This window comes from Sminthopsis crassicaudata, chromosome 2 (genome assembly GCF_048593235.1).
Source record: "Sminthopsis crassicaudata isolate SCR6 chromosome 2, ASM4859323v1, whole genome shotgun sequence".
NCBI lineage: Eukaryota > Metazoa > Chordata > Mammalia > Dasyuromorphia > Dasyuridae > Sminthopsis > Sminthopsis crassicaudata.
The window spans coordinates 340,679,267-340,706,467 of record NC_133618.1 but is presented as its reverse complement, the minus strand read 5'-3'; the positions used below and the strand labels follow the sequence as shown (position 1 = coordinate 340,706,467).

Genomic DNA, 27,201 nt, shown 5'->3' with positions numbered 1-27,201 from the left:
TTCAGAGTTGCCAATGGTCATTTAAGTGGCAAATCTTATCAACCTTTCAGCCTCATTTCATACTCTCTTCTAGAAATTCTCCATTTTGGATTTTCATGACCGTTTTTTTTCCTGGTTTTCTTTCTGTTAATTGTTACTGTTGCAGGCACCCCCTAAGTATAGATGTTCCCTATGCCTCTATCCTATGTCCCTTACATTTTCTTTGCATTCTCAGGGATCATCAACATCAAGGTAGCTTAGTGCATAGCAGGCTGGATATGGAGTCAGGAAAACCTGATTTCATATCTGGCCTCAGACACTGCTGTGTAGTCGCATAATCACATAACCTGTTTGCTTCTGTTTATTCATCTGTAAAATGGGGATAATTTTAGATCCTTAAACTTACTAATAAGTTAGGATAAAATAAGATGATTTTTAAGTGCTTTATAAACTTTTAAAAAATGCTATCTTAAAAGGTATTAATATTAATATTATTATTAAGCTCATCAACTCCAGTGGGCTTAATTATTATTTATATGCCAGTGATTTCTAGATCTTTATAGTCTTTCCCTTGAATTTCAGTCACATTCAGTGAATTTCCAACTGACTGTTACTGTTCAGGATAAATCTCAAAGTCAATATGTCTAAAACTGAACCTCTTCTTTTCCCCTTATCAAATGCATACTATTTTAAAATCCTCCTGTATGTTGCAAGCACCACTAATTTTCAGTCCCCATGTTCATAACTTCATCATCATACTTGATCTTACTCTGCTTCATCTCACTATTGTCATAAGTCACTTAACAATCAGTTACAAAATCTCAGTTTTTACCTTCACTATATTTCTCTCATCCAAGTCCTTATTATTTACATAAATATCTTAATTTAGGCCCCGATTGCTTCTTACTTACTTACAACAACAGTCTCTTAATTCATCTTCCTACCTCAAATCTCTTGCCACTGCCAGTCATCCTATACAGTATTGCCAAAGTAATTCTGTAATCAATGAATTCCAGTGGTTTTCCAATATAAACTCTTCAGTTTAACTTTTAAAAGCTTTTCTAACTTTGCCCTCACTTACCTTTCCAATCAGCTTTGGAAAATAATGGAGGGCCTGTTTTGCCATGATCAGTGGAGTCATGAAGTCAGACACAACTGAGCAAATGAACAGCAGCAATCTTTCAAATCTCCTTTGATACTAGTTCTCCTCTCAGCAGTCCAGTCAAAATAACTTTGTGTGCAATATGACACTCCATCTCATCTTTTTATATGACTATCCAATATGCCAAAATGCATTCCATCCTTACTTCAGTCTCATAAAGTCCTTTTCTTCTTTTAAGAAGCAGTTCAGGCATCTTCTTTAACCTTCCTAAAATCCCCATAACTACTAGTACCCTACCTCTTAAGTGCCCTTTTATTTAACTATTTTGTGCTTTATATATTTCTGTTATATAGATATTTTCTTCCTTCATTGGAATATAAATTCATTGAAAGTAAACTGTTGCTTTTCATGGTACAAAGGAGGCATTTAATAAATATGAAAAATATATCTTATACCCTTCAGATTGATTCAGTGCCCAAAAAAAAAAAAAAAAAAAAAAGGAAGGCAATTATTGGAGTATTCTCAGAAGATAAGTGCTCCAGTGCTTTGTTAAAGGAATCATGAACTGATGAAATCACTCTAAAAATGCAACTATTTACAAAAACTAAATTATGCATAGCTTTTGAACCAGTGTTATCACTGCTACTCATGTAGCTTAGAGATCAAAGAAAGAAGGAGATGGCCCCTATATACAGAATTATTAATTGTAGCAATTTTTTGTTGTAGTTACATACTGGAAATTATGGGACATCAAAATAGGGGGGTGATGTATAAAAGTAACAATGTTATGTTGAAAAAAATTACTATTCAAAAAAATTCATAGTATTTGTACGAACAAAGATTGAAGTGAGTAGAAGAGAACACTCTATACAGTGACTATATATAACCTTGTAAAGAAAAACAACTTTAAAGACTTAAGAGATCAATTCAAGTACCACTCTTTAATTGCAGTTATGAAATATGCTTTAACCTCCTTACAAAGAAATGATGAAGGAGAGATGCAAAATAAAATACATATAGAATTTGTTTTTCTTGACTATGCGTATTTGTTAAAATAATAAGAGAGATAAGTAGAATTGATAAGGAAGAAGAGAGCTATTATGAGCTCTCTAGCTCCAAAAAAGAGCATCAATGAAATATTGTTAATGTAGTAGTTTATAGCAGAACAACTTTGAAACTAACATGATGAATTTATGATTATTTACTTTTTTAAAAAGCAGTATGATGGATATTCAATTATTTTTGTTCTTTGCATATATAAAAATAACTAAAAACAGATAAATTGTGATCTCAAAGTATAAATAAGTTGAAAAATACAGCATAACATAGTAAATAGAGCTCTGGAGTTAGAATCAAGGAAACCTGAGTTCCATTCCTGTGCAAGTCACTTAACTCTTGGTGTTTCAGTTTCCTTAGGGTTGTCTATAGTGACTTTTAAGTTCCCTTCAACTTCTAATTATATGGGTCTGTATGACCTTTTAAAAGTTTCAACTTTCTCCTATGATATAATTGACATAGAATCAATATAGTTAAATTAGAAAAATACTTGATTTCATTCAAAAGACTTGAATCCCTGTAGGTGGCATAATAATGGGCTTATAATGAAGACCTAGGTTCAGATCTCACCTCAAACACTGCTCATAAATCATTTAATCCCATAAACTCAGATTATTTATCTGTAAAATAAAGGGCAAAGGGATGTTGACTCAATGGCCTCTAAGTTCTTGTTTTACCCCTAATGCTGTGATTTATGACCCTATGATCTAATCTTGCATCTATCATATACTAGTTTTGTGACCATGGGAAAGTCATTTAAACTCTTGGGGCTTAGTTTCATTAATTCCAAAATAGGGATAGGATAGATTATTATCTATAAGGGGATCATCCTACATTTTGTAGGACATGACTACTAGTGATAGCTTAATGGAGCTATGATCCAAAAGAATTTTAATAGGCTAATTAGATTATTGGGATGAATCTATTAAAATTATATTCAGTAGAAATAAATGCAAAGTTTTTCACTTGGGTACAGAAAATCAGCTTCACAAGTGTATGAGGAGGGAGGGAACCATGGTAATACAATTCAGAAACAAGTTGTAGGACTTTTTAAAGTCTACAAATCCACTTTGAGTCAGTAGTAGTTCATAACATATTTAGAGAGATATGGGAATTGAGGATATGATAGTTCTCTTATTCTGATGTTATCAGACCTCAGATGGAAAAGTGGGTTCGCTTTTAGGCATCACAATTTAAGAAGGACATTGACAAGTTGCAGATTGATAAACTGTCCTAAAGAGTGCTACTAGAATTGTAAAGGGTCTTGAGCCTGTCATATAAGAAATGGTTGAAGGAACTGTGAATGTGTTAGCTTAGAGAAGAGAAGATTTGCAGGGCAGAGGCAGTGGGAATGCAGTATGAAATGCAAGAATTTGAAAGATTGAAGGAGATAATGGATTTCTTCTGTTTGGCCCAGAGACTAGAGCCACGAGCAAAAAGTGAATACTGTAAAGAATCCCATTTAAACTTGATGTCAGGAAAAACTTCCTAGCAATTAGAGCTTCCTAAAATGAATTGATTCAAGGGGCAGTGGGCTTCCTTTCTTGAAAATCTCCAAATAGGCAAGATTGACTCCTTGTCAGGTTGTATTATGGTGGAGATTCCTTTCAAATGTGGATTAGACTAGATGGTTGTTGACATCCTTTTTAACTCTCAGTTTCTTTCAAACTTTCCTTCGTTGTTTAAATTAAATTGGTCTAGAGAAATCTAGGACAAACTGAATTTTTTGACTGACTTCCAAAGTAATTTAAGTTCTTAATAATTGTTTTTTAAAGAAGCAGGTCAACAATATTATTACTAGTAGACTTCCAACTAAGATGGCTGCCAAATAGATGCTCACTTACTTCCTCTAAAATACTCCTGCTGCCAAAAATCTGAAATTCAACTGGACTAAATGATCAATGATAAATTTTAATCGTTATTTAACCAGAACTGTACAAAAAAATCATCTGTGATTTCCAACCATTACTAGAGACTAGTTATCAATATTTATAGACTGCAAACTTATACCTCGAGGGAGAGAGAGTCCAGAAAGAGGCATCATGGCAGTTCAGACTGGATCAGCTGAAGCAACTCTACAAGCACCTTAAGTATTCTGGTCTGAAACACCATAAATGAGCCCAGAAGATAGAGCATTTGAAATATTTATATAGGACTAATTTCAGGAAGTAGAGATCAATAATAGGAGTCCAGGAAATTTAAGTTTACATTAAGCAGGATTGACCACCCCAACCAAAATTGTATCAGAAATAAGTAAACAAAGGATGACACAGACCAATATTGAATATTATAAGTCAGGAGATCTGTATAAAAATAACCAAGGAACAAATGCAAGCAAATATTCAAAGGATTCAGTGGATTTTCTGCAAGGAAAAATAAATACCTAGAAAAATTTATAAAGAGAAAACAATTAAATATAAGGTCTAGAAGACAAAATTTAAGGGAACAAGAAATAATGTAGAATATAAATTGTAACTTTTAGCCAAGAAATATACTCCCTTAAAATTAAAATAGACTAAACAGAAATCAATGGCTACATGTAACAGTAAGAAATAATAGAAAAAATAAAAAAAAATTGGAAAAAAGTAATATATCTAATTTTATTTTTTAATATACTTGGAAATTTGGTAATGGAGAATTAGTTTTTAAAAGAGTGAACTCACTGAAACTTATGATTGTGTTTTTTAAAAAGAAAAAGTCTGGTCTCTATATTTTAAGAAATATCAAATGAGAACTACCTAGATCTATTAGAATCCGAGAGCAAAATGAATATATAAGAAATTAATTACCAGCTGGAAGAAACCCTAAAAGGAAAAGTCAATGGAGTTGTCATAGTCAAAATCCAAAGCTCCTAAGTCAAACGAAAAAAAAAAAATACTTCAAGCATTCAAAAAGAAGCAATTCAAGTCTCCCCTATAACCTCAACCTCAAACAGGGTCACACTTGACCTTGCAGCTTCTAAAATAAATGATAGGAAATCCAAGAAAGTTTAATAAAATGGCTCTTCAATGATTCCATTGTAGGAATAGAGGACTATTTCTTATTGTTTAAAAAACCCAAAAACTGTGTATTAACTTTGAAATTTGACCACAAAATCCAAAGAAACTTAGAAAAGTTAAATTTATGTGAGTAAGAATCCAGAGAAACCTAGAAATAAAGATAACTTTATTTGAGCATTTGGAAAGAACTGTCTGATAAAGGTGAACTAAAATTCTAGTAGAATTAGAAGAATCAGCTTTTTTCTTCAAACTTTAATATCTTTAGAAGGTATGGAAGGAATTTAGAATCTAGGGGTGAAATGGTTCTGCCCTGAGATTTTCAAGAAGAGAAAAAGGGAGAATAAAGAGAATACACCAGTATAGGAAGGAGGAAAGAGGGGGAGAATTTTGCTCTTTCTCAGAATTGTAGTCTATGAGATAAAGAGTATGCAAATATGGAAGAAGGGTTGGGGAGAGCAGACAGCACCATAATCTTATCTGAAACAAAGACATGTTCAACATACATACATGGATACATAAAGAATTTGATTATAGAAATACATCAAACTCAACAGAAAAACAGATGGGGAAAAGGAGAGAAGAGCCTACTACCGACGAGGAGAGAATAATCACAACCAAAACAGATGTCTTGATTCCCAAGAGGGAAAGAAAAGGAAAAATAAATACAAAATTCCATCAATTAGGGAATGACTAAATAAATATATAATATGACTGTATACAAATGAACATAATAATAAACATAATGAATGAACATATTAAAATATTGTTAAGCCATAAGAAATAATGAAAGAAATGTTTTTTAAAAATCCTGGGTAGTATGAACTCATATAGAGTGAAGTGTGAGAACTATAAATAACTTATGTAAAGACAATTTCAATTTCATTATAAAATAAAACATGTTTTAAAGATTTAAGCACTCTTTATCAAAGCAAATGATGAGCTCAATTTTTAGGTGACAAGTAATGATGAAACAAATTACCTATCCTCTTTATTGAAAGATAATGGACTGAAGGTATAGAAAGAGACATACATTTTAAATGGGCACAGCTATTTTTCTTGGCTGTGCTTATTTGTTAGTGCTTTGGGTTTTTGTTTTTTTAAATTTCTAATGAGAGAGGTTAGCAGAAGTAGAGAGAGAAAGAGAGACACAGACATTTAAACTTATTTTAAAAAAATTAATAACTTGGTTCTTTTCTACAATGGTGATTCAAGGCAGTTCCAATAGACTTGTGATGGAAAGTGTCATCCACATCCATAACTATGAAAACTGAATGTGCATCAAAGTTGTTTTTTTTCCCCTTTGATCTGATTTTTTTTTCTCAACGTGATGAATATGGAAATATTTTTAGAATGTTTACCTATATCAGATTACTTGCTGTCTTGGGGAGGGAGAAGAAAGTAAGGGAGAAAAACTTAGAATACAAGATTGTGCAAAGGTAAATGTTGAAAACTATCTTTGCATGTATTTTGATTTCAAAACACAGAAGGAAGTTCAGAAGGAAATGCAAACAAACCAAGCTAGTTTTAAAATTAATTTTCTGAATTTATTGTATACTTTTTAAAAAAGTGAAATGAAATAGAGATTCGTGGCTTCAGTTATAGTCCTTTTGAATAGTACTAATTGGGTAAACCTTTTCTTTTGATGTTTAAATTCAGAATTTAAAATTTGAAAAAAGAAAAATAGCAATAACAATTTAACAACATTAAACCCAGTAATCATGGCTTTTCTTATTTTATTTCTCTGATTTTTTTTTTTTTCCCTCTGTAAGTTATAGTGCAGTTAAGAAGGGAAAGAAATGCTCTTTATTGATTAAGCTACTACTGTTGGTATCCACTGACTCTCTTTGCTTGATGGTCTAGCAGTGAAACAATGCAGCCAATAATAGTTTTTCAGATTTATCAAACCAATTTGATCTAATTGGGAAATGCCTTGGTGAGAATGAAAAGCTTTTTGCAAGTTTATATAAATTAGATGATCTAAATATGTTTATTATGTCCTTTTTTTTTTTTTTTTTTTTTAAACTACCAAATATCTTTGTATCAGTCCCAGGACTTTTGATTTTTTTAAAGTTTCATAGACATACTTTTAAAATAAGTAATATGATCTCGTCTTTTATTCCTACAGCCGAGAGACTCACAAGATTGCTGTATTTTATGTGGCTGAAGGACAAGAAGATAAGCACTCCATTCTCACTAATACTGGAGGAAGTCAGGCATATGAGGATTTTGTAGCTGGTCTTGGTTGGGAGGTATTAGTTTTATATTTTGTAATATAGTTTCAATATAATATGTAATATACTTAAGTGTATATATATGTATAATATAGTTTTAAATTTTATATAAACACTTTATAAAAGATTTTAGATTCTTGTTTTATTTCTTAAAGAGAAAAAAAGGTGTTTTCTTCCTTCTTATGATCCTTTTTTTCTTTATGTTACTAGAAAATTCTGGGGATTAAGCCTCTAAAACTTGGGGGATTAATACTAAAACCACTTTTAGTCATTCTGTTGCTCCTGCTCTGAGTCTCACCTGTCAAAACAGCACTTTTTTAGAGTGTCAGTAGAACTGTCTCTTCCAACTTTCTTACACTTGCACATAATAGGTATTTTAAGTATCTATGTGTTCAGTTGCAAATGGAATTGAACCACCTGTATGATCTTGGGCAAATCAATTAATTTTCTATCCCTGCTTCTTTGTCTATTAAACAGATAATTAAAGCTTATCTCCTAGTACAATAGTACTAGGAGTATTATTTGTGATAAAGTATACAAATGTGGTTTGAACAGTATAAAAAGCTAACACAAATAAAGGAGATTATATACAGATTATCCAACACTATTAGCTTTTATCTGTAACTCTTCACAGTGTATTGTTAATATTTGAAAAGTATTCTATTCTTTATGTCTATATTCTTTATGAAATGAAAGATTAGTTTCATTTTATCAGGTGGTTAAGTCCTCTTATTTAAAACTTAAAATTAATTTTATCATGAAGAAAAAAGTACTGTAGAGTATTAAATTATTATTTTCTGGCTCTGGTCTAGGGCAAAGTAATAACACAAATTAAAATAATCATTTTGGGTTGATTAAGTATCACTATTAATTTAATTAATTATTAGTTAATGTTTAATTATTGATCATAATCAAATTGACATCTCTGTATACATTTTTATCCTTAAGCCATTTCCAGTCTTTTTTTTTGTTTTTTAAATTCTTAGGCATGAGCTCCCACAAGCTTTGTAATTTATCATGAACACATATTGGACGAACATTACTCAGCAGTTGATTTCTTTCCTAATTAGTTTATACCAAGGAAAGTGTCCTTAGTTCAGAAATAAAATAATATGTGAATAGTTGAATTCTGACTTAGTTTCAATATAATTTTTTTAATAATTGAAAAATTTTATTTTCACAATTGAAAATGTCTATGATTTGGCTTTTTAAAATTATGAAAGTTTGGGACTTTTTTGTTTATTTTTTTCTCACAGGTAAATCTAACAAATCACTGTGGCTTTATGGGAGGATTGCAAAAAAACAAAAGCACTGGATTGACCACTCCATATTTTGCTACTTCTACAGTAGAAGTAATGTTTCATGTCTCAACACGAATGCCATCTGATTCTGATGACTCTTTAACCAAAAAAGTAAGTGATTTTTGTTTTTTTGATTATATCATATACCTTAACAAAAGCAGATTATTACTTAAAAGAATATTTTAGGCGCAGCTAGCTAGGTGGCGCAGTGGATAGAGCACCAGCCCTGAATTCAGGAGGACCCGAGTTCAAATCTGATCCCAGAACTTAACACTTCCTAGCTGTGTGACCCTGGGCAAGTCACTTAACCCCAGCCTCAGGGAGGAGGGGGAAGAATATTATAAGCTTCTATATTCAGATATAAATCACTTATTTTATGTTTTCTTAACATGACTCTTCCTTTTCAATGCATTACTAGAACTGTCATTATGAAATATTATAAAGCAATTCATGATTGATATAAGAAAAATATTATAATTAGGAGTTGAATTTCTGAACAGAACTTTAGCTTCAAAAAAAATAGATATGACCAATAGTATGTAATAAAAACAAATATATAATAACAGCTACACTACTTTGTACTAATTTAAAACAGAAAATATTTTGCTAGGAGTGCTATAAAAATCAATATTTATTTGCCAGTTTACAAGACATTCATTAAGCTTATTTTATAATGCTATGGACTGAGGATAAAAAGACAAAAATTCAACAGTTCTTGCCATCAAATAGACTACATTCAGGAGGAGGAGACATTCTGTACAAGGTTGTAAGAGAACTTTAAATTCCAAACACTTGTTTACATTTTATTCTGTGGTCCCTCTCTAATCATTTTAGAATTAAAGTTTTCTTTGTAATGATTTAGGTGATTTCTTTCTTTTAAAAAGCTTACCAAAGTTCTTTGAGCTGAGACATATTTCTTCCTAGATAATGTTTCTTATAGTAAGAAGAGGCCTTCTCAGTCATTTCATTTTTTTTTTTTTTTTGTTACTGACAAAGGTCATGTTGGTAAAAGTGATAATAATTCATCCAGAAAAAGGTATTTTAAAAGTTAAATACAAATTTAGCATTTTTCTTTTTGTAATCTTCTCTTTTCTCTGTATATTCAAAACCATTACCGGAAAAACAGTATTAGACTAAATAAAGGCTAAATCTACCATATAAAGCAGTACCACTATCATCCATTAAAATCAGTCCTGGAACTTTCCACAAGGTTTAAACAATTTCACTAGAAAGTTATAAAATGAATTACCAATCCATTAGCATCATGGTGTTGAGGTAAGTTTTCTGAACTTAAAGTTAAGATTCAAATTTCACTGTGTGACCCTGGACTACTTGATATTTTAGAACTTCAATCTCCTTAATTGTAGAAGTGGCAATAATATCTGCAGTACCGATCTCTGAGTTGTTGTAAGGTATAAAATATAACGTGAAGCATATAAAATGCTTTTGTAACTTCAAGACTGCAATAATAACAATAATAATAATAATAATAATAAAACAATTAACATTTATATCAAATTTACAGTATGTCAGACACCATGCTAAGGACTTTACAACTATTATATCTTTTGATCCTCACTACTTCTGTTGGAGGTAGGTGCTGTTACAATGAAATTAAGTGAGTTGCCTAAGGCTTCAGAAGATGTGTCTGAAGCCACATTTGAACTCAGGTCTTCGTGACTGGAGGTTTATGTACTTTCTAGCAGCCATATAAATGTCACTATTTTTTTTTTTTTTTTTAATTTAAAAACCTTTATCAAAGATTTTCTAAAACTTGGTTTGTATTCTCATTTGCTTTTGCTTCAAACATTGACAGACATACAAAATCAATAGTTGAAAGACAGCAGAATTGAGATTTAGATAATGATTAGAAAGTTCTAAAACAAGTGCCAAGGTGAAGCTAGGTGGTGCAGTGGATAGAGTGCCAGATCTGGACCATTTTTTTGAGTTCAAGTTTGGCCTCTGACACTTACTTGCTGTGTGACCCTGGAACAAATCATTTAACCTGTTTGCCTTAGTTTCCTCATATGTAAAATAAATTGGAGAAGAAAATGGCAAATCACTCAAGCATCTTTGCCAAGAATACCCCAAATGGGGAGTTACAAAATGTCTGAAACAACAAATGAGTAAGAAAAGTTAGGGGTTTCTATTTAGTAATATTTGATAAGGAAAGTGTATTCACTACTAGCTCAGGTATATAGAATATTTTGCCATCTAATTTTTAAAAAGCACATATGAGAGCAGTTATTAAATATTTCTACCCTAGTCGGTATGATTATTTTAAAAGGGTATGAGATTTGCAATCAGAAGACCTGGTTCAAATTCTGGTTTTGTTTCTGACCTGTATGATCTTGGACAACTCACTTAAATACTTTGGGCATCATATTCCTCATCAGTAAAATTGGAGAGTTGGTCTGAATGATATATACTACTCCTTGTTTTAAACCTACAAGTATATGATTTTATGAGGTATTTTGGTGTGATATATAATAAAAGGAAAATATTTTATTAGAAAATAAAACTATGAAAAAGTGCATTTAATTTTTAATATTAATTTTCTTAAACAACAACAAAAAAGTTTTACTGCACTGGCATTTTTTTCCCCAGAATTTAATAAATTCTACATTAGTGATAATAAGTTGAGGCCTTCAATGTATGTCCTATTACAAATGAACAATTGGATATCATTAAATTGTCGCCTTTTGCTGTGTACATATATCTTCAGATGTACTAATCCATTCAGCAGACACATTAATGAGCCCTGGTTGAAGTGTAATATTGAGGGAAGTAAGGTTTGTTGACCTCAGCATGGAGTTTAATACCTTTAAATTAAATTAGTTACGTGACAGTGAGAAAAAAGAAACAACCTTGCCTCTGGCAAACTAGAATTATTGATGTCTTTCTTGTCCTTGATGTTAAACTTTGCTGGAAGGAAAGGGGGAAAGGAATCATTTATGTCTATTTTAAAGACACTAACTTTACTCCTAACTTTTCTTTTGAAATGTTGTCTAGTAATTTTGTAAAATGATTGTTTTAAGATGTTATAAAATAAGTATGGCATGTAATTTTCTCTGGAAATTTTAAAGTACAACTTTTTTTTTTCCCTTAAGAAGAAAGACTTCAATTTTTCAATAAGGTCAGTACCTAGTAGAAGTAACTTTTCTATATATTTTGTCACAAATAGTCCAGTGATAGTCAATTTGGATCATTCATATGATTTCTTATACCCTGGTGTAGTGTTACTCTCTAAATTGTAGTGTAATTATCTCTCTAAATTGTCCCTATCTATGTAATGGAAAAATAACTAAAAGTAATTTCATTTGCAACACCTAAAAATTAGAAATGCTATGAACATTGACATAAAATGTTCATAATATCCCTTTTCATTTCTTTATTTTAAAATACATTTTTGTTGATATGTTATATATATACATGTAAATCTAACTATGTATAAGTATCTATATGTATAGATAGTTTACCCCTTTTTCCCCTCCCAGAGAAGAAACCCTTTATAACAAATAATATTTTTAAAGACAAAAAAGAAAGAAAAAGAAAAGCAAAATAACACCATAAGTGATCAGTACACTGAAAACCTCTTTTATTTCTTAAAATAAAAATCTAATCATGTTGCTTATAGGATAAAATACAGCCTCCCTAGACTTGCACTTTAAAAACCTTCACAATTGATTCCAACTTATCTTCTTGCCTTTATTTCATATAATTTCCCTTCACCAACCACATTTTAAGCATGTTGCAACTGTCTTTTCTTTTACTTATCTACTTACATGCATTCATGCAAGCTCTCTACTATATTATACTTACAACATACTTTTTTCATAATGCTACCTGTTGAAATCCCTTCTTTTCCTTCAGGAAGCAATTCACATGTTAGGGAATAATCTCAAAGATAAAAATAAGTAATTTTATTATGTGAGATTTCAACATAGAGCACTAACTTGAAATAAAAAAAAAACCTGTGTTGAAATCTTTTTTCAATCACTTTCAATTAGTGTGATATTGAATATGTGATGAATCACATATCCTCTCTATATTTCATTTTTCTTCAACTGTAAAATCAAGGGCATTGTACTCATTGGTTTCTTAAGATTTCTTCCTGCTTTAAAGCCGTAATCTATGATCCAATGAAAATTTTTGCATAAACAAAATTAATATAACTCACATAGGGAAAGAAGTAAATGACTAGGGGAAAAAATTTGCATGAGTGTCTGATAAAAGTCTGATATCTGTGTAGGAGGCTACAACATAAGATCAAGAGTGTCTTTTTAATGGATACATAATCAGAAAATATTAATCCATCAAGTATTTATTACTTGCCATCTGTATCCATATGTAGTATATGTAGTGCCATCTGTATCCATATGTAGTATTAGATTCTGAAGATATTAGTGTAAAGAATGAAGCAATCTCTATTTGCAAGGATTTGATATTCTAATGGAGGAAACAAGTACATATAAAATATATACAAAATAATTTAAATACAAGGCAGGCAGGATAGCTAGGTGGTAAAATAGGCAGAATATTGGATCTGAAGTCAGGAAGACTCATTTTGGGTGACTCACAGCTTAATACTTTTGAGCTGTGTCAACCTGAGTAAATCACTTAACCCACTAACCCAATTTGCTTCAAGGTCTTTAAGTCACTTAATCCATTAACGCAGTTTAATTCAAATTCTTCATCTGTAAAATGAGCTGGAAAAAGAAGGGGCAAGCTTCTACAATATTTTTGCCAAGAAAATTCCAAATGGAATCACAAAGAGTCAGACATGATTGAAACAAATGAACAACAGAAAAATTTAGGAAGGAGGGCACTAACAAACAGTTGGGGAGGTTTAGAAAAAGCTTCATGCAAAAGATAATGTTTGCAAGGAAAGAAACTTAGACTAAATTTAAGTTTGTATCTAAGAGAAGAAACTTCTTACAGGAAGAATTACAAATTTTACAGTCATATGCAGAGTTGTCCTACATCACAAATAATAAATTAATGCAAATTTAAAAACTGCAAGATTATAGAAAATTGGCACCCCTTCATTATTTCTTACATCATAAACACTTCATATTCGTATACCCTAGCTTGTTCACACATTCTTCAATTTATGGGTATCCCTTCATTTTCCAGTTCTTTGCCACTGCAAAAATGAGGCACTATAAAGCATTTTTATACTTATGGATTCTTTTCCTCTTTCTTTGATCATTTTGGCGTATAGACATATTATTGGTATTTCTGGATCAAAAGATACAGCTCAGTTTATTAGCTTTTGGACATATTTCAGAATTGCTTTCCAGAATGGCTGAACCTTGGGGCAGCTGGAAAGCACCGGGGAATAGAGCCCCAGCTCTGAAGTCAGGAGCACCTGAGTTCAAATGTGATCCCAGACACTTAATACTTACTAGTTATGTGACCCTGAGCAAGTCATTTAACCCTCAGAAAAAACAAGAACAAAAAAAACAAAAACAAAAAAAACAGAATGGCTGAGCCAGTTCACAGTTTCACCAATGTGTGCATTAATGCAATATCAGCCACTTTGAAAACTGCAATTTCAGTGACAGAATTTCAAGTTCCCCTTTATTTTGAAATTTTCTTTCTCTAGTTATTCCCCTGAAGGCTTTAGGCTGGACTACAGTCTATAAATGAGATGAGGATCTACTTGGGGAACATTTTTAGTTATGTGATATTAATGAGTCAAGCAAAGGAAACTGAGGATTTTTCAATCTATTGATAGATTATTGCTAATTACCGCTTTTTCATTGTATGTGACTCATCCATGTCTTTTCATAAATTCACCAGAGTTCACATAACATGAAGGAAGTCTTCCTCAGTTTATTGACATTGCAAGGATTATTCATTTATCATTCTCTGTCCTTTACTACTTGACTAGCCCATATGGTCATCTTTTATATTCATGCTGATCTTTTTTTATTCCTGTTCTTCAGAGTTCCTCACTGGCTTTATGTTGCAATTTTATCATATTTACCATGGGTTTCTCTGTAACCTTTTTTAGTTTCATTTAAAATTTTTTAGACACTATATGACTATATTTGATATATGACAATGAAACTTTAACATAAAATATTGATATTTAAAACATGGGCTTCTGTTTCCATGAAATTCTTGGAATCATTAAAAATTTCACAGTTTCATGAAGACAATCCAATCTCCTAGTATTCCTCTTCAATTCCAGTCCCAACACTTATCCTTTTGCATTGCCTTTCCTAGGTATACCTACTAATACTTTAATTCTAGAGGTTTTCCATTCAAAGGTATATGATGCGCAATAGACACAGATGTTCTCTATCCATCTAGTCTTTCCTGTGTGAATAGTCAGGCCATAATCTTTTGAGTGGCTCATTTCAGAACACACTTCAACTTCACCCAGGAACCTAATACTCTATTCTGGATCTCATCCATCACCATGGAGTAAACCTTTGGTGGACATATATATCTCCTTTTTGTAGCTATTGTTGTTCTTATATATTCTTGCCTGATATATATAATCACTGAACAGGATTACTTCTGTTGTTCTATCTCTTGAGGACTCTTATGGTTTTGGTATATCAATGGGAGACAACTTAGAAAACAGCTTTCAAATGAAAGAAGCATTTTACCCTAAAAGACAGGTACTTTTTTACATTCCACAAACAATAAATACAATGAAATTTTGTATTCTCCTGTTATGCCTTAGTTTCCCTGAATAAAAATGATTATAACCCCCCTCCTTTGTCCCTTAGGAATGAGGAAATTAAGTTAGAAAAGGTACCCTGAAATTCCATAGAGTCGTGGTGCTTTAGCTCCATTCCTGCTGGTATAACTCCCTCCATCTTTGGATGTTGCCCTTTGCCTCTGACCTTCTTGTCTTGAACTCCTATCCTGTCAGGTTTGGGTTGTGATACTTTCCAGAAATTGTGGCTTGTCCACCCACCCAGTAAAACATAAAAGGCCTCTGCCTTAGTTGCTGAGGGTTGAATAATTTTTGAACATGAGCTTGTTCAACTCTCCACAGTTAAAATATTAAAAACTAATTTTGCCTCAGTTTCTCCAGCATTACACTCTATATCTTTCATTCAATTGGAAAAATTGTGAAAATATGGTCTGCTGTTGAATATAATTAATAGTTTATTTGGTCACATCTGATATCTTCATCAAAAATGTCCTCAGGAGAATTCTGGGAAGATGGCAGAGTAGGTTGGTATGGTAAATTTCAAGCTCTTCATATTTTCCCCACAAATAGAACACATTTGTGCCTCAGGACAAACATAGACTGGTGAAAAATCTAGAAGACTTGGGTCAGAACTGGGGGCCTCCTAATACAATAACCCAAGGAGATCTTAAGAAAGACTCAGGGTGGAGATTAACCCTTGTGAAGTGCAGAATACTCTGGGCTAGGGGCAGAATCACGAAGTCGGGAGCCCTGGGGGGTAGCTGGACTCTCCACAGCAACCACAGAAACTGTCACCTCTTGGACAGGATGTGGCCTCAGGGTCTGAGTCTAGAAAGGCTGAGGGAATCTAGGCTGATTGGGAACAGCAGCTCTGCGGCTGAGAAGGAACTAGCACCTGTTGAATTTAGAAGCAGCAGCAGCAGCAGTGCTATTGCTAGCTGCAGGTACTTGCTAGGGGGTAGAGCTCTTGGTTTGGGGTTCCTGGTGGGAGGAGAAAGCTGAAGTGAAGCCAAAAGCACCAACTCTTCTCCCTCACTCCCAGGATTGGAGATGCTAATTTATTTTATTTTATTTTATTTTATTTTTGATAATTTTTATTATATATTTTTTTATAATATTATCCCTTGTATTCATTTTTCCAAATTATTGCCCCCCTCCCTCTACTCCCTCCCCCCGATGACAGGCAATCCCATACATTTTACATGTGTTACAATATAACCTAGATACAATACATGTGTGTAAATACCATTTTCTTGTTGCACAATAAGCATTAGATTCCGAAGGTACATGTAACCTGGGCAGACAGATATTAGTGCTAACAATTTACATTCACTTCCCAGTGTTTCTTCTCTGGGTGTAGCTACCTCTGTCCATCACTTATCAACTGGAAGTGAATTGGCTCTTCTTTATGTTGAAGATTTCCACTTCCATCAGAATTTATCCTCATACAGTATTGTTGTTGAAGTGTATAGTGATCTTCTGGTTCTGCTCATTTCACTCAGCATCAGTTGATGTAAGTCTCTCCAGGCCTCTCTGTATTCCTCCTGCTGGTCATTTCTTACAGAGCAATAATATTCCATAACCTTCATATACCATAATTTACCCAACCATCCTCCAACTGATGGACATCCATTCATTTTCCAGTTTCTAGATGCTAATTTATTTTAAAAAATGAACTGGCCAAGAAGAAAGAGCCCCACTATAAAAACATACTAAGGGAACAGGGAAGGCCAGGGTGAGTCTTCAGAGTATACTGAAGTAAAAAAAAAAACTTCTACCCAAAGAGTAGTAGAGTAGTGAAGTGAAATGGCTCCCTGCTTAGAGAAAATATATAGAAAAACTCAAAAAAAAAAAAAAAAAAAAAAAAAAAAAAAAAAAGAATTTAAAAATCAACCTTGAGGAAAAAAAGAAAAAAAATCTTAAGAAAAACAAGATGATTATTAAAAAATTTAACCAACTAGAAAAGATACAGTCTCAAAGATGAAAATAATTCTTTAACAGAAATAGAAATAACAGAGCAGATTATAAAGAATGAAAAAATAAAACAGAATGTAAAACATAAGAAAAACAATAGATTTGGAGAACAGATCAAGAGAAAATATAATAATAATTGAACTTCCTGAAAGTTGTGATGAAAAAAAAGGACCTTGACACAAATAATGTAAGAAATAATCCAAGAAAATTGTCCTGGATTGTAGAAGGGGAAAGTTGAAATAGAAATAGAAAAAAATCCACCAATCATCACCTCAACAAGATAGAAATGTGGAAAACACATAGGAACATTATTGCCAAATTTCAAAACTCCCAGATCAAAGAGAAAATTTTGCAAGAAACAAGAGAAAAAAATTCCAATACACTGAAGCTACAATTTGAATTGTACAGGACTTAGCAGTAGCTACAATAAAAAACTGAGATCCTGGAATTATGTCTACTGACAAATTAAACTAGGCCTGCAGCCAAAAATATCATATCCAGGAAATTATCTAATATTGAATGAGAAAAAATGGACATTTAATAAACTTCACAGTCTTTTAGGACTTTCTATCAGCCAAACCTGAACTTAATAAAAATTTTAACATTTAAGAGTCAATATCAAAGATCAATTTCAAGGAACTCCTCAACATACACAATATTTTTTTATATAAATAGAAAAATTAATACCCTACGTTTAAGATTGACATCTGCCCCAACCATAGGGCAGCTCTAATGAACGATTTGAGCAGAGTTAAGGCAAAAATAGTTAATTATACAAGTGAGGTACAGAGTAAGAATACACAGAGACATTAGAGGAAGGAAGAGGGCTTACAATTCTGAAAACTTACATTGGGAATGGGTTAAATAGGCAACAATACATATATATCATGAAGGATATACCCTCCTCTAAAGAAATAAGGGGGGGAGGGATGGGTAGACCTAGAAACAAAAGGTATAGAAAGAAGACAAGGGACTGAGCCTTGCAGCACACCATATCCTAGTAAATCATTGTGGTGGTTGTTTTTTTTTTTTGGGGGGGTGTTAAATTACAAAACAGGGAGTGTACTTGGAAAAGAGAGGGGAGAGTGTTGGGGGCGGCAGCCCCTTGATATTCCTTGTTTGATCTCCAATTTCCTTTGGGACTTGGACCTTTGATACAAGATCTGGTCAAACTAGTTTGGGCTATCTGAGCTGGCTGGGGTTTTACAGCCCCCATTCTAATCTGCTCAGATAGACCAAATGCCAGCAGGAAATTCCTTTTTGGGAAGAGACTTCTGTCTTTCCCCAAAAGGTAACAAGAGAATCCTTATCTTATTTACATCAGTCTCCGGAACCTCCTTACATCACTGCATCTGAATGATTGTGCTCTTGTATAAAACAGAGTCCTCAAAAATCTATTCTTTGCAAAATTGGCCTTGTACCTTGCAGCCATTTTGCCCACCGGGGTGTTTCCATTCTAATCAATAAAGACTATGTTTCCATACAGCATTAAGTAGCAAATTCATTTGCTGCCGACCCCACCCTTGGTTACTTTGGGGAAGGAAGGAGAGAGAGAAAAGGAACTGACCCATCTCGGTTTAGACCTCATTTACTCCTCATCACGAGGAAAAGGGATAGAAGAGATGATGTGATATATCTTGGTTAAGTTAAGGGAACATGATATCTTTGGTCTCTCTGGAAGAGAAGAGGCTGCTAAAAAATGGGAAAGGATAAAGAAGAGAGGGCACAATAAGAGAAAAAGGCCAAAAGAGATATTTTGATGGAGGTGGAGGGGATGGGGTATACCACTAAAGAATGCTCTTGTGGGTAAAAAGAGATGTTTTTGAAAGAAAAATGGAACCTTTGCACCAGGTGTTTGACCTTTGGAGACTTCATTCATCCTGTGAGGATCTGGGGGTATAGAAGGAAGAATCAGAACTCCTCAGGGCACCTGGTTCCTAGAAGAATGTGAGGGCCTGAACTCAGGAAAAGAAGGTAACTAGCAAAGGTCAGTGGTCATCTCTTTAATAGGGTATTTGGGGACCTGGGAGTCCTGCCTTGGAGCAATATCCTGTCAACTGCAGGAAATGGTATTTTTCTGAGTGTGAGAAATAGTAGAAAGAGAGAGTAAACTTGCCTGAAGTTCTACTACAGAAATTTAGAGGAAGACCAGAATAGATTAAATTGGAAGTTTTGATTCTATGAGGAATACAAAGAATAGAGTACAAAGATAAGTATAGGAGCCATAAACCAGAGAATGAAAAACAGAAAGGAAGGTTAAATAAGAGAATTAGGAAGCAAAATTTCTGGAAAAAGGGGCACAGTTAATAAAATTTTAAAAACTAATGAATGAGACTTGTTGAAGAAGAGGATTTTTTTTTTTAAAAAAGCTTTATTTGGTTAACTGAAGAGAAAAAAGGAGGGAGGGGAACCAAATAAAAGCAGAAACTAAAAAGCAAGAAAGAGGGGGAAAGCTCCATAGTCACTTTAAAATAAGTAACTGTAGAGATATAGTATTGTATTTATAGTGTTGAGGTGTGAGAATTGAGGGTGGAGAGATCCCCCAACTGCAATGGAATCCCTTTTGGCCAGTCCTCAGGCTTTGTGAAAAAGGTCAAGAATTTACAAACCCCAATGAATATAGAGATTTGTGGCAAGAATAGGTTTTTTTTATGCTGTGAAAACATCTTTCTTTGTCTGCAAACTCCTGATTAGGAATTAGCAAAGATGGATTGACTGGCCTTCCATTTTATCAGGTTTGCTCTGGCCCTGAGCTGGGACTAATCTTCAACTCAATAGAGCAGTTGACCATGCCCCAGGCCGAGATTTTCAATAGAATGAGATTAATTATCTGGAAGTTAACCTTAAGAATGAGTACAGCCCCCCTCCCCTCCAGAAGCTGGGAGGGTTTGAGAGTGAGGAACACCCTTCCCCTAAAGGTTTCTTTCTGACCCTTCCCCCAAAACGGGGCACAGTTTACATCAGGGCCCCTCCCAAAGATTAAAGGGGACACAGTTTACATCAATAGCAGAAGAGGGGACCCCCATTACTGTTAGGGTATCTCACCCCTCAACATAACTAACCATAGACAAGAAACCAATATCATTATTAAATTTATGTGCTCCAAATGCCTTACCATCCAAATTCATAAAAGAACTACAAGAAGATATGGATAGTAACAATATAGTGACAGGAGATTTCAGTGTCTTTTAGTTTTGGATAAATCTAAGGAAAGAGATAAGCAAAAGAGAAAATGCAGGACTGAACAGATTGCTATAGAAATTAGAATATGGTTTTGGGTTTTTTTTGTTTTTTTGACTGAGGTAATTGGGATTAAGTGACTTGACCAGGGTCACACGGCTAGGAAGTGTTAAGTGTCTGAGATCAGATTTGAACTCAGGTCCTCCTGACTTCAGGGTTGGTGCTCTATCTACTGTGTCACCTAGCTGCCCTAAATATGTTTATTTCTTAGCACTCTGTGGAACTTACATAAAAACTTTCCATGTAGGAAGGTATAGAGATATTACAAAAGTGTAAAAAGATGGAAACACATCCTTTATAGACTTGATGTAATAAAAAATCATTGTTTCATGTATCACAAACAAAAGCTGCATATCTCAGACATAAACCCAGACAGAGACTTAACAATGAAACCATAAAAATTTGGTAGGTGAAAAAAATTATAAAAACAATAATTACATAAAAGCAAATGATAATGATGAAACAACATACCAAAATTTTTGATTTATTCCTAAAGCAGTCCTTAGGAGAAAAATCATTCCTTCAGATATACATTAGCAAAATAAAATAAAATTGAATTAATAAACTGAATATGCATCTTTAGAAATTAAAAATCCAACAAATGAAAAATCCTTAAATAATCACAAAGGCAGTATTAAAAATTGAAGGAAAAAATAGGTAAACTGGAAAGTAAAAAGCAACAACATAGAAATGATAAAACTAACGGCTTGTTCTTTGAAAAGACTAATTTTTTAAACTTTAGCTAATTTGTTTTAAAAGAAAGCAGAAAATCAATAAAGTGACCAATAAGGTGAAATCATAATGAATATAAGCATATATTTATAAATGTTGCATAATTAATTCATAAATAAAATATTTCTAAGTTGAAAATTGTTACAATTGAATAATTTCGAGCTATTAGACACAATTATGTGCTAACAAACACAAAGTAAATAGAAGAATAATTTTTTAAATATTGCATACTTAAAATGAAGGAAGGCCACATAGAGATCTATGTAACCCAATCTCAGAAAAAAGAAATAGATCTAGCTATAAAGGAACTGCCAAAGAAAAAAGACTACTGGTTTTGATGGGAGGAGTTATCTATATCACACAATTATTAAAAACAGAAACATAATTTTATTTTTGTGGTGTTATTTGGTGCTTACTATATTTAGTGTCTACCAATTCTTTTTTACAAAGAAATTGTCCATGACATTAAAATTTAGCATTTCAACACAGTCACCAAGCTTCTTTCACTTCCAGTCAGTTAAGAAGCATATATTGAGCACCTGTTATGTATCGGGCACTATGCTAAACTCTGAAAATACCATTGCCCCCTCCAATAAAAGGGCAAAAAACAATCTCCAAGAAACTCACAGTCTAATGGGGAGGACAACATGCAGACAATCCTGTACAAATAAGATATATTAGAGATAAACAACAACTAATAGAGATTCTTTACTACATCCTAATTTAGAGCCTTATTACATAATTGATTTTAATAGCCTATTGATTTCTCTTCCCATCCATTTTCCATACACAGTTACTGAATTGAAATACCAAAAGTACAAGTCCAACTGTATCACTCATCTGCTCAAGAACTTTCAATGGCTCACCTACTCTTTTTAGTATCACAATCTAGTTTCAATCTATCTTTCCCCTCTCCATATCTCAGCTAAACCAGCCTCTTCATTATTCAACATTCTATCTTTTCTTCATGCCTTTTTATAGGTCTAGAAGGCACTTCTGCCACCTTCTATAAAGATGCCTTTCCTAATTTCCTCATAAGTTTGCCTCCTCAGCCACAGAATTATTTTGTATATATTTGTATATAGCCACTAAAGTGCCAATCTAATCCTGTCACATGCTCTTCCCCTCCACCCAACATATACTCAGTGAACTCCAGTACTTTCTGTTGCCTTCAGGACCAAATCCTTTGTTTGATTTTCCATGCCCTTCATATCTTAGCCCTACTCTTGCCTTTCCAATTTTCTTATACCTTACTCATCATCATGTATTCTTTGATCCAGTGATTCTGGCCTTCTGGCTTTTCCTTGTAAAAAAATTACTCCTCTCAACTCTGACCATTTTCTCAGCTGTCCTTCATGGCTAGAATGCTCTTCCTCCTCAACTCTGTCAGTTGACTTCCCTGGCATCCTTTAACTTCCAACTAATATGCCATATGTTTCAGGCAGTCTCTGCCAAACCTTCTTAATTCTGGTTCCTGCTCTCCCTAAATTACTTCCTATTTATCTTGTATATAACTTATTTGTACATAGTTGTTTGCTTGTTGTCTTATTAGAGACAACTAATTCTTGAGCACAGGGACTTTTCCTTGCCCCTTTTTATATCCCCAACACTTAACTAATACCTGGCAGATACTAGGTGCTTAATCAATGTACTTGGAATTCCGAAAATGCTTCAGTAGTATTTGACATCAATTTTCAGATTTTATTGAACAAATCTGTTCACTTTCTTGAAAGCTTTGACAACCTGATCTTACAGAATATTTTGCATTTAGGTCCAAAATCAGATAGATAAAAAGCCCTTTAAGAGTTTTTAGATATTATGAAAGTATAACTACCAAGTATATTTGGATCACAAACTTGTATGCCTAGATATAATTTTTTTGGTTGTTGCTTACCTAACTACCCAGCTATTTACACAATATCTATATGATTGATAATGAGAGCCAAATTTACATGGAAATTAGATCTAAACTTCCAAAGCTGTTATATATATTTAGTGAGAAAAAAACTATAGTAAGTTCACATTTGTATAATGTCTTATAAAAGACATTTTAAAATTCTTTCTTCTAGAGATGGTGAACAATTTCTAGTAAATTCATGAGAGTGTTTTACCATACCGTACCATAACCATACCATATATATTAGATATTAAATGTCAAATTATATAACATATCAAACTCTGCATACCCAGTGTTTCTACTGGGCTTATATTCCAGAGAGATCTTAAAACCTGAAAAGACTTAGATGAACTGGTGCTAAGTGAAATGATTAGAACCCTGAGATCATTGTACATTGCAACAACAAGATTATACAATGATCAATTCTTATGGACATGGTTTTTTCCAACAATGAGATGGTTCAGGCCAATTCCAATGATCTTGTGATAATGAGAGCCATCTACACCCAGAGAAAGGACTATGGGAACTGAGGGTGGATCATATCCACAACATACCCTTTTTATTCTTTTTGTTATGGTAGGCTTGAAATTTTTTTTTCCCTTTTTGATCTGATAATTGTATAAATATGTATGCCTTTATTGGACTTAATATATTTTTATCATGTTTAACATATATTGGATTACATGCCATTTAGGGGAGGAGGTGCGGGGAAGGGGGGGTAAATTAGAACACAAGGTTTTTCAGGGGTGAGTGTTGAAAAATTATACTTGTATACGATTTTAAAATAATAAAAAATAAATTAAAAAACAAACACAGACTCTCCTGCCTCTCCCTCAAAAAAAACTTTAAGAAAAATAAAGTTAAAAAAAGGATGCCCCCCCCCTCTCTCTCTCTGTATATATATATATATATATATATATATATATATATATATATATATATATATATATATATATATATATGTAAATATTATTTGCAATGATTTAGCATTAAATAAATTTATGGTTGTTTATAATTATAAAAATGCATCATTCAGAATAATGTCATACCTGGAGAACTGCTAATGAAACACATTTACCTCCATTCAGTTGGGAAGGGACTGGCAATTTAAAAATAAAAGACAAACTAAAACTTTTTAAAAAGTAAGATTTTAAAAACTTATACAGAATTTCCTGAAAAACTTTTTACTTAAAATGTTTTTAATTGTTTACTATATCCTTGCCTAGGTACTTTTCTCTAGACTAAATTTTTCATCATAATTCCTTTGCAATTATTATTCTTTTTAGTAAAACTTTAGTAATAAACTTATTCTTCAGTGAGTAGATAACTCAAGATAAACCTTAGTAAAAACAAAGAGAACCATGTTTTTTCCTTGGTCTTTCGATAAATGGATACTAGAAACTAGAGATTTTTTTGGCAAGAGTTCAAGGGTTAATGCAGCAGATAAATAAAAGGAATTTTCTGTAAATTGAGACCTGCATTATTTCAGTTGTCTTATCTTTCCAAACCTAACTCGTTTAATTTTTTAAAGTAAATACTTAAATTCTTTCTGACAGTGTGCTCAGCTTTTACTATCGTTTATTATTGCAATTACACATGGTATCACTTAGAACAATCTGCCATTTGGAAATCTTAGTATAGCCTGAAGCTTAATGTTCAGTCTGGCTGGTATTGTAACATGTACAGCATATGACATTAATGTATCAAAATTAGATTGAATCATCCCTCCTGGTTAAATTTATTTCACATTTCTTTTGTATTTAGTTAACATAAACCTATTACAAAAACTGACACATGGTTATGGCTGTATATGAAGGATATTTTAAAGTATTTTGATTAAAAAATGAAATTTAAGAAAACAGGACTTTAAAAATTGTGTGATATCTTTCTCACTTTTTAAAAAGTTCACAAAGAAATCGAAGCCCATGTTTATACTATTAAAATAGAGTACATATTTCATACATTGATATTCACTTCTTTCACTAAGTAAATAATATTTAAAATTTTTCATCCTAAAATTCTATTTCTTTTTGAACTTTAAAAAATGTCATGCCTGAGTTCAAATCTGGCCTCAAACCCTTAACACTTCCTAGCTATGTAATCCCTATTGCCTCAGCAAAAAACAAAACAAAACAAAAAAAACCTGTCAATGGTTTTCAAAAAGGACTGTTTAGACTACTTAGACTATTGAAGGCTGTGTTAAATTCCTTAAGCTAGAGAGTGTCTTAATTTTTTTTTTTTTTTACATTTATAATATATTAGCTTTATATATTCGGTACTTAACTGAACTTAAGGAGATCAACTAAGAAAATATTTATCTACCTACATCATTCAGTAATCTCTCCTGTTTTGAGGTTCAATCAGTCAATATTAGCCAATCTATATTCTGGGTAGTTTACAGATCTCTAGCCGAGAGAGATCTTTCTTTCATTCCTCAATGAATTCAGCACCTAGTTCAATCTCTCTTTTCCCTAATTCCTGCTCTCATCCAAGGGGAACTTCAGCATATACATTGACACTCCCAAATCACACAATTTCTCGTTTTCCATTGTCAACCTCCTCCTTATTCCTTGAGCTTGTTGTTTCCTTCAAGTGTTCCATATCCATGTTTATGAACTCTCATATTCCTTTGGATCTGATCATAATCTGTTGAATTCCACCTCTTCCTCTTGCTTGCAACTACAAACCCTGTTCATTATTTTTACCAAGATCTCCAACCCCTCCACATTCCTCAGTTCTTTCCCAAGCCATCACCCTAATACTGGTGATCCTCTCTTCCCTTCCCAACTTGACCTTTTCTTGAAGTGGTTCAATTCTACACTGTCATATTCTTTCAGGCCCCTTGTCCCTTTATCCTATGAAAGATCCTTCCAAACCCCATTTAACTGACTTACTCCTACTATTTGTTGCTCATGTTATTATTCATTTTCTGCTGAATGAAGCTGAAGAAATCATGAATCCATGTTTGGGTCCACTACAGATTTATGTTATATGATTTCAACTGAGCCCTTACCTTAGCAGGGAAATCTTTTTAAATATCCCTAGTCACTTACCAAACATTTTCATCCTTCCTCAAAATTTGAAGGCTACTACATCTCTCAACTATCTTAGTTGAGATCCTTGCTTCCTAAGTGAAAAAATTGGGGGTATTTGCAGATCCTCCCTCTTTCTCATCTCATATCAATTACATTACCTTTTGCCACTATCTTTTTCACTCCAGTTTCACATAAAGAAGTAGCTCTTCTCTTGACTAAGGCAAATCCCTCCCTCCCCCAGCAAAGGTGATCCCATTCCATCCTGTTTTCTTCAACAAATTATCTCCGTTATCATTTTGCTTTTCTTTTTATCAATAATACTTAACATAATTTTTGGCATAATATCAGTGTTAGTTGGTTGATTGACTGAATTCTCACTGAACTCATTCATTCCTCCCTAATTGATTCCTCACATACTTCCAACTGAGTCTATTCCAAATCTCTTCTCAAACTTTTCCACCTTCCTCCCCTTTCAACTTTCTTTTGTGTATTATCTTCATTCATTAGATTATTCCCAGCATTGATTGTAACCATGACTTTCCATGCCTTCATTATATCCTATAATTTCACTCAATTTACTATTTCATTTATCTATTGTATCTGTATCTATTTCATTTATGGTTACATTCTTCCAAAAAGCTGATCAAGCCCAAATACTTCTCTCAAACTTTGTTATTTAACTTCCAGCTTCATCACCAGCCTGAAATTATTCTTTCTAAAGTTAACAAAATAGCCAAGCATTTTTCACATAGTAATTGATCTAATAATTTTAATTTTTAGTCATTTATTCATGTTTGATTCTACATAGCCACACGAACCATTATGTCCAAGGATTTTCTTGACAAGGATATTGGAGTGGTTTGCTATTTCTTTCTCCAGTGAATTTTAAGGCAAACAGATTAATTGACTTGCTCAGGTAGTAAATGCCTGAGACTTGAACTCAATTCTTCCTAACTCTAGGCCCAATACTGTATCCACT

At 32.9% G+C, this 27,201-nt stretch overlaps 1 protein-coding gene across 10 annotated transcripts in view; it reads left to right on the top strand.

Moving 5' to 3' along the window:
- Window positions 1-27,201, top strand: part of RALGAPA1 (Ral GTPase activating protein catalytic subunit alpha 1) — a 302,140-nt gene that overhangs the window by 224,357 nt on the left and 50,582 nt on the right. For 9 of the 10 annotated variants that reach the window (XM_074290587.1, XM_074290589.1, XM_074290584.1 and 6 more), the window contains 2 exons: window positions 7,262-7,385; window positions 8,624-8,779. In XM_074290587.1, the coding sequence (XP_074146688.1) occupies window positions 7,262-7,385; window positions 8,624-8,779 (280 nt within the window). Of the gene's footprint in view, window positions 1-7,261; window positions 7,386-8,623; window positions 8,780-19,169; window positions 19,306-27,201 lie in introns of all 10 variants that reach the window. The other variant, XR_012486534.1, reaches the window with a different exon arrangement.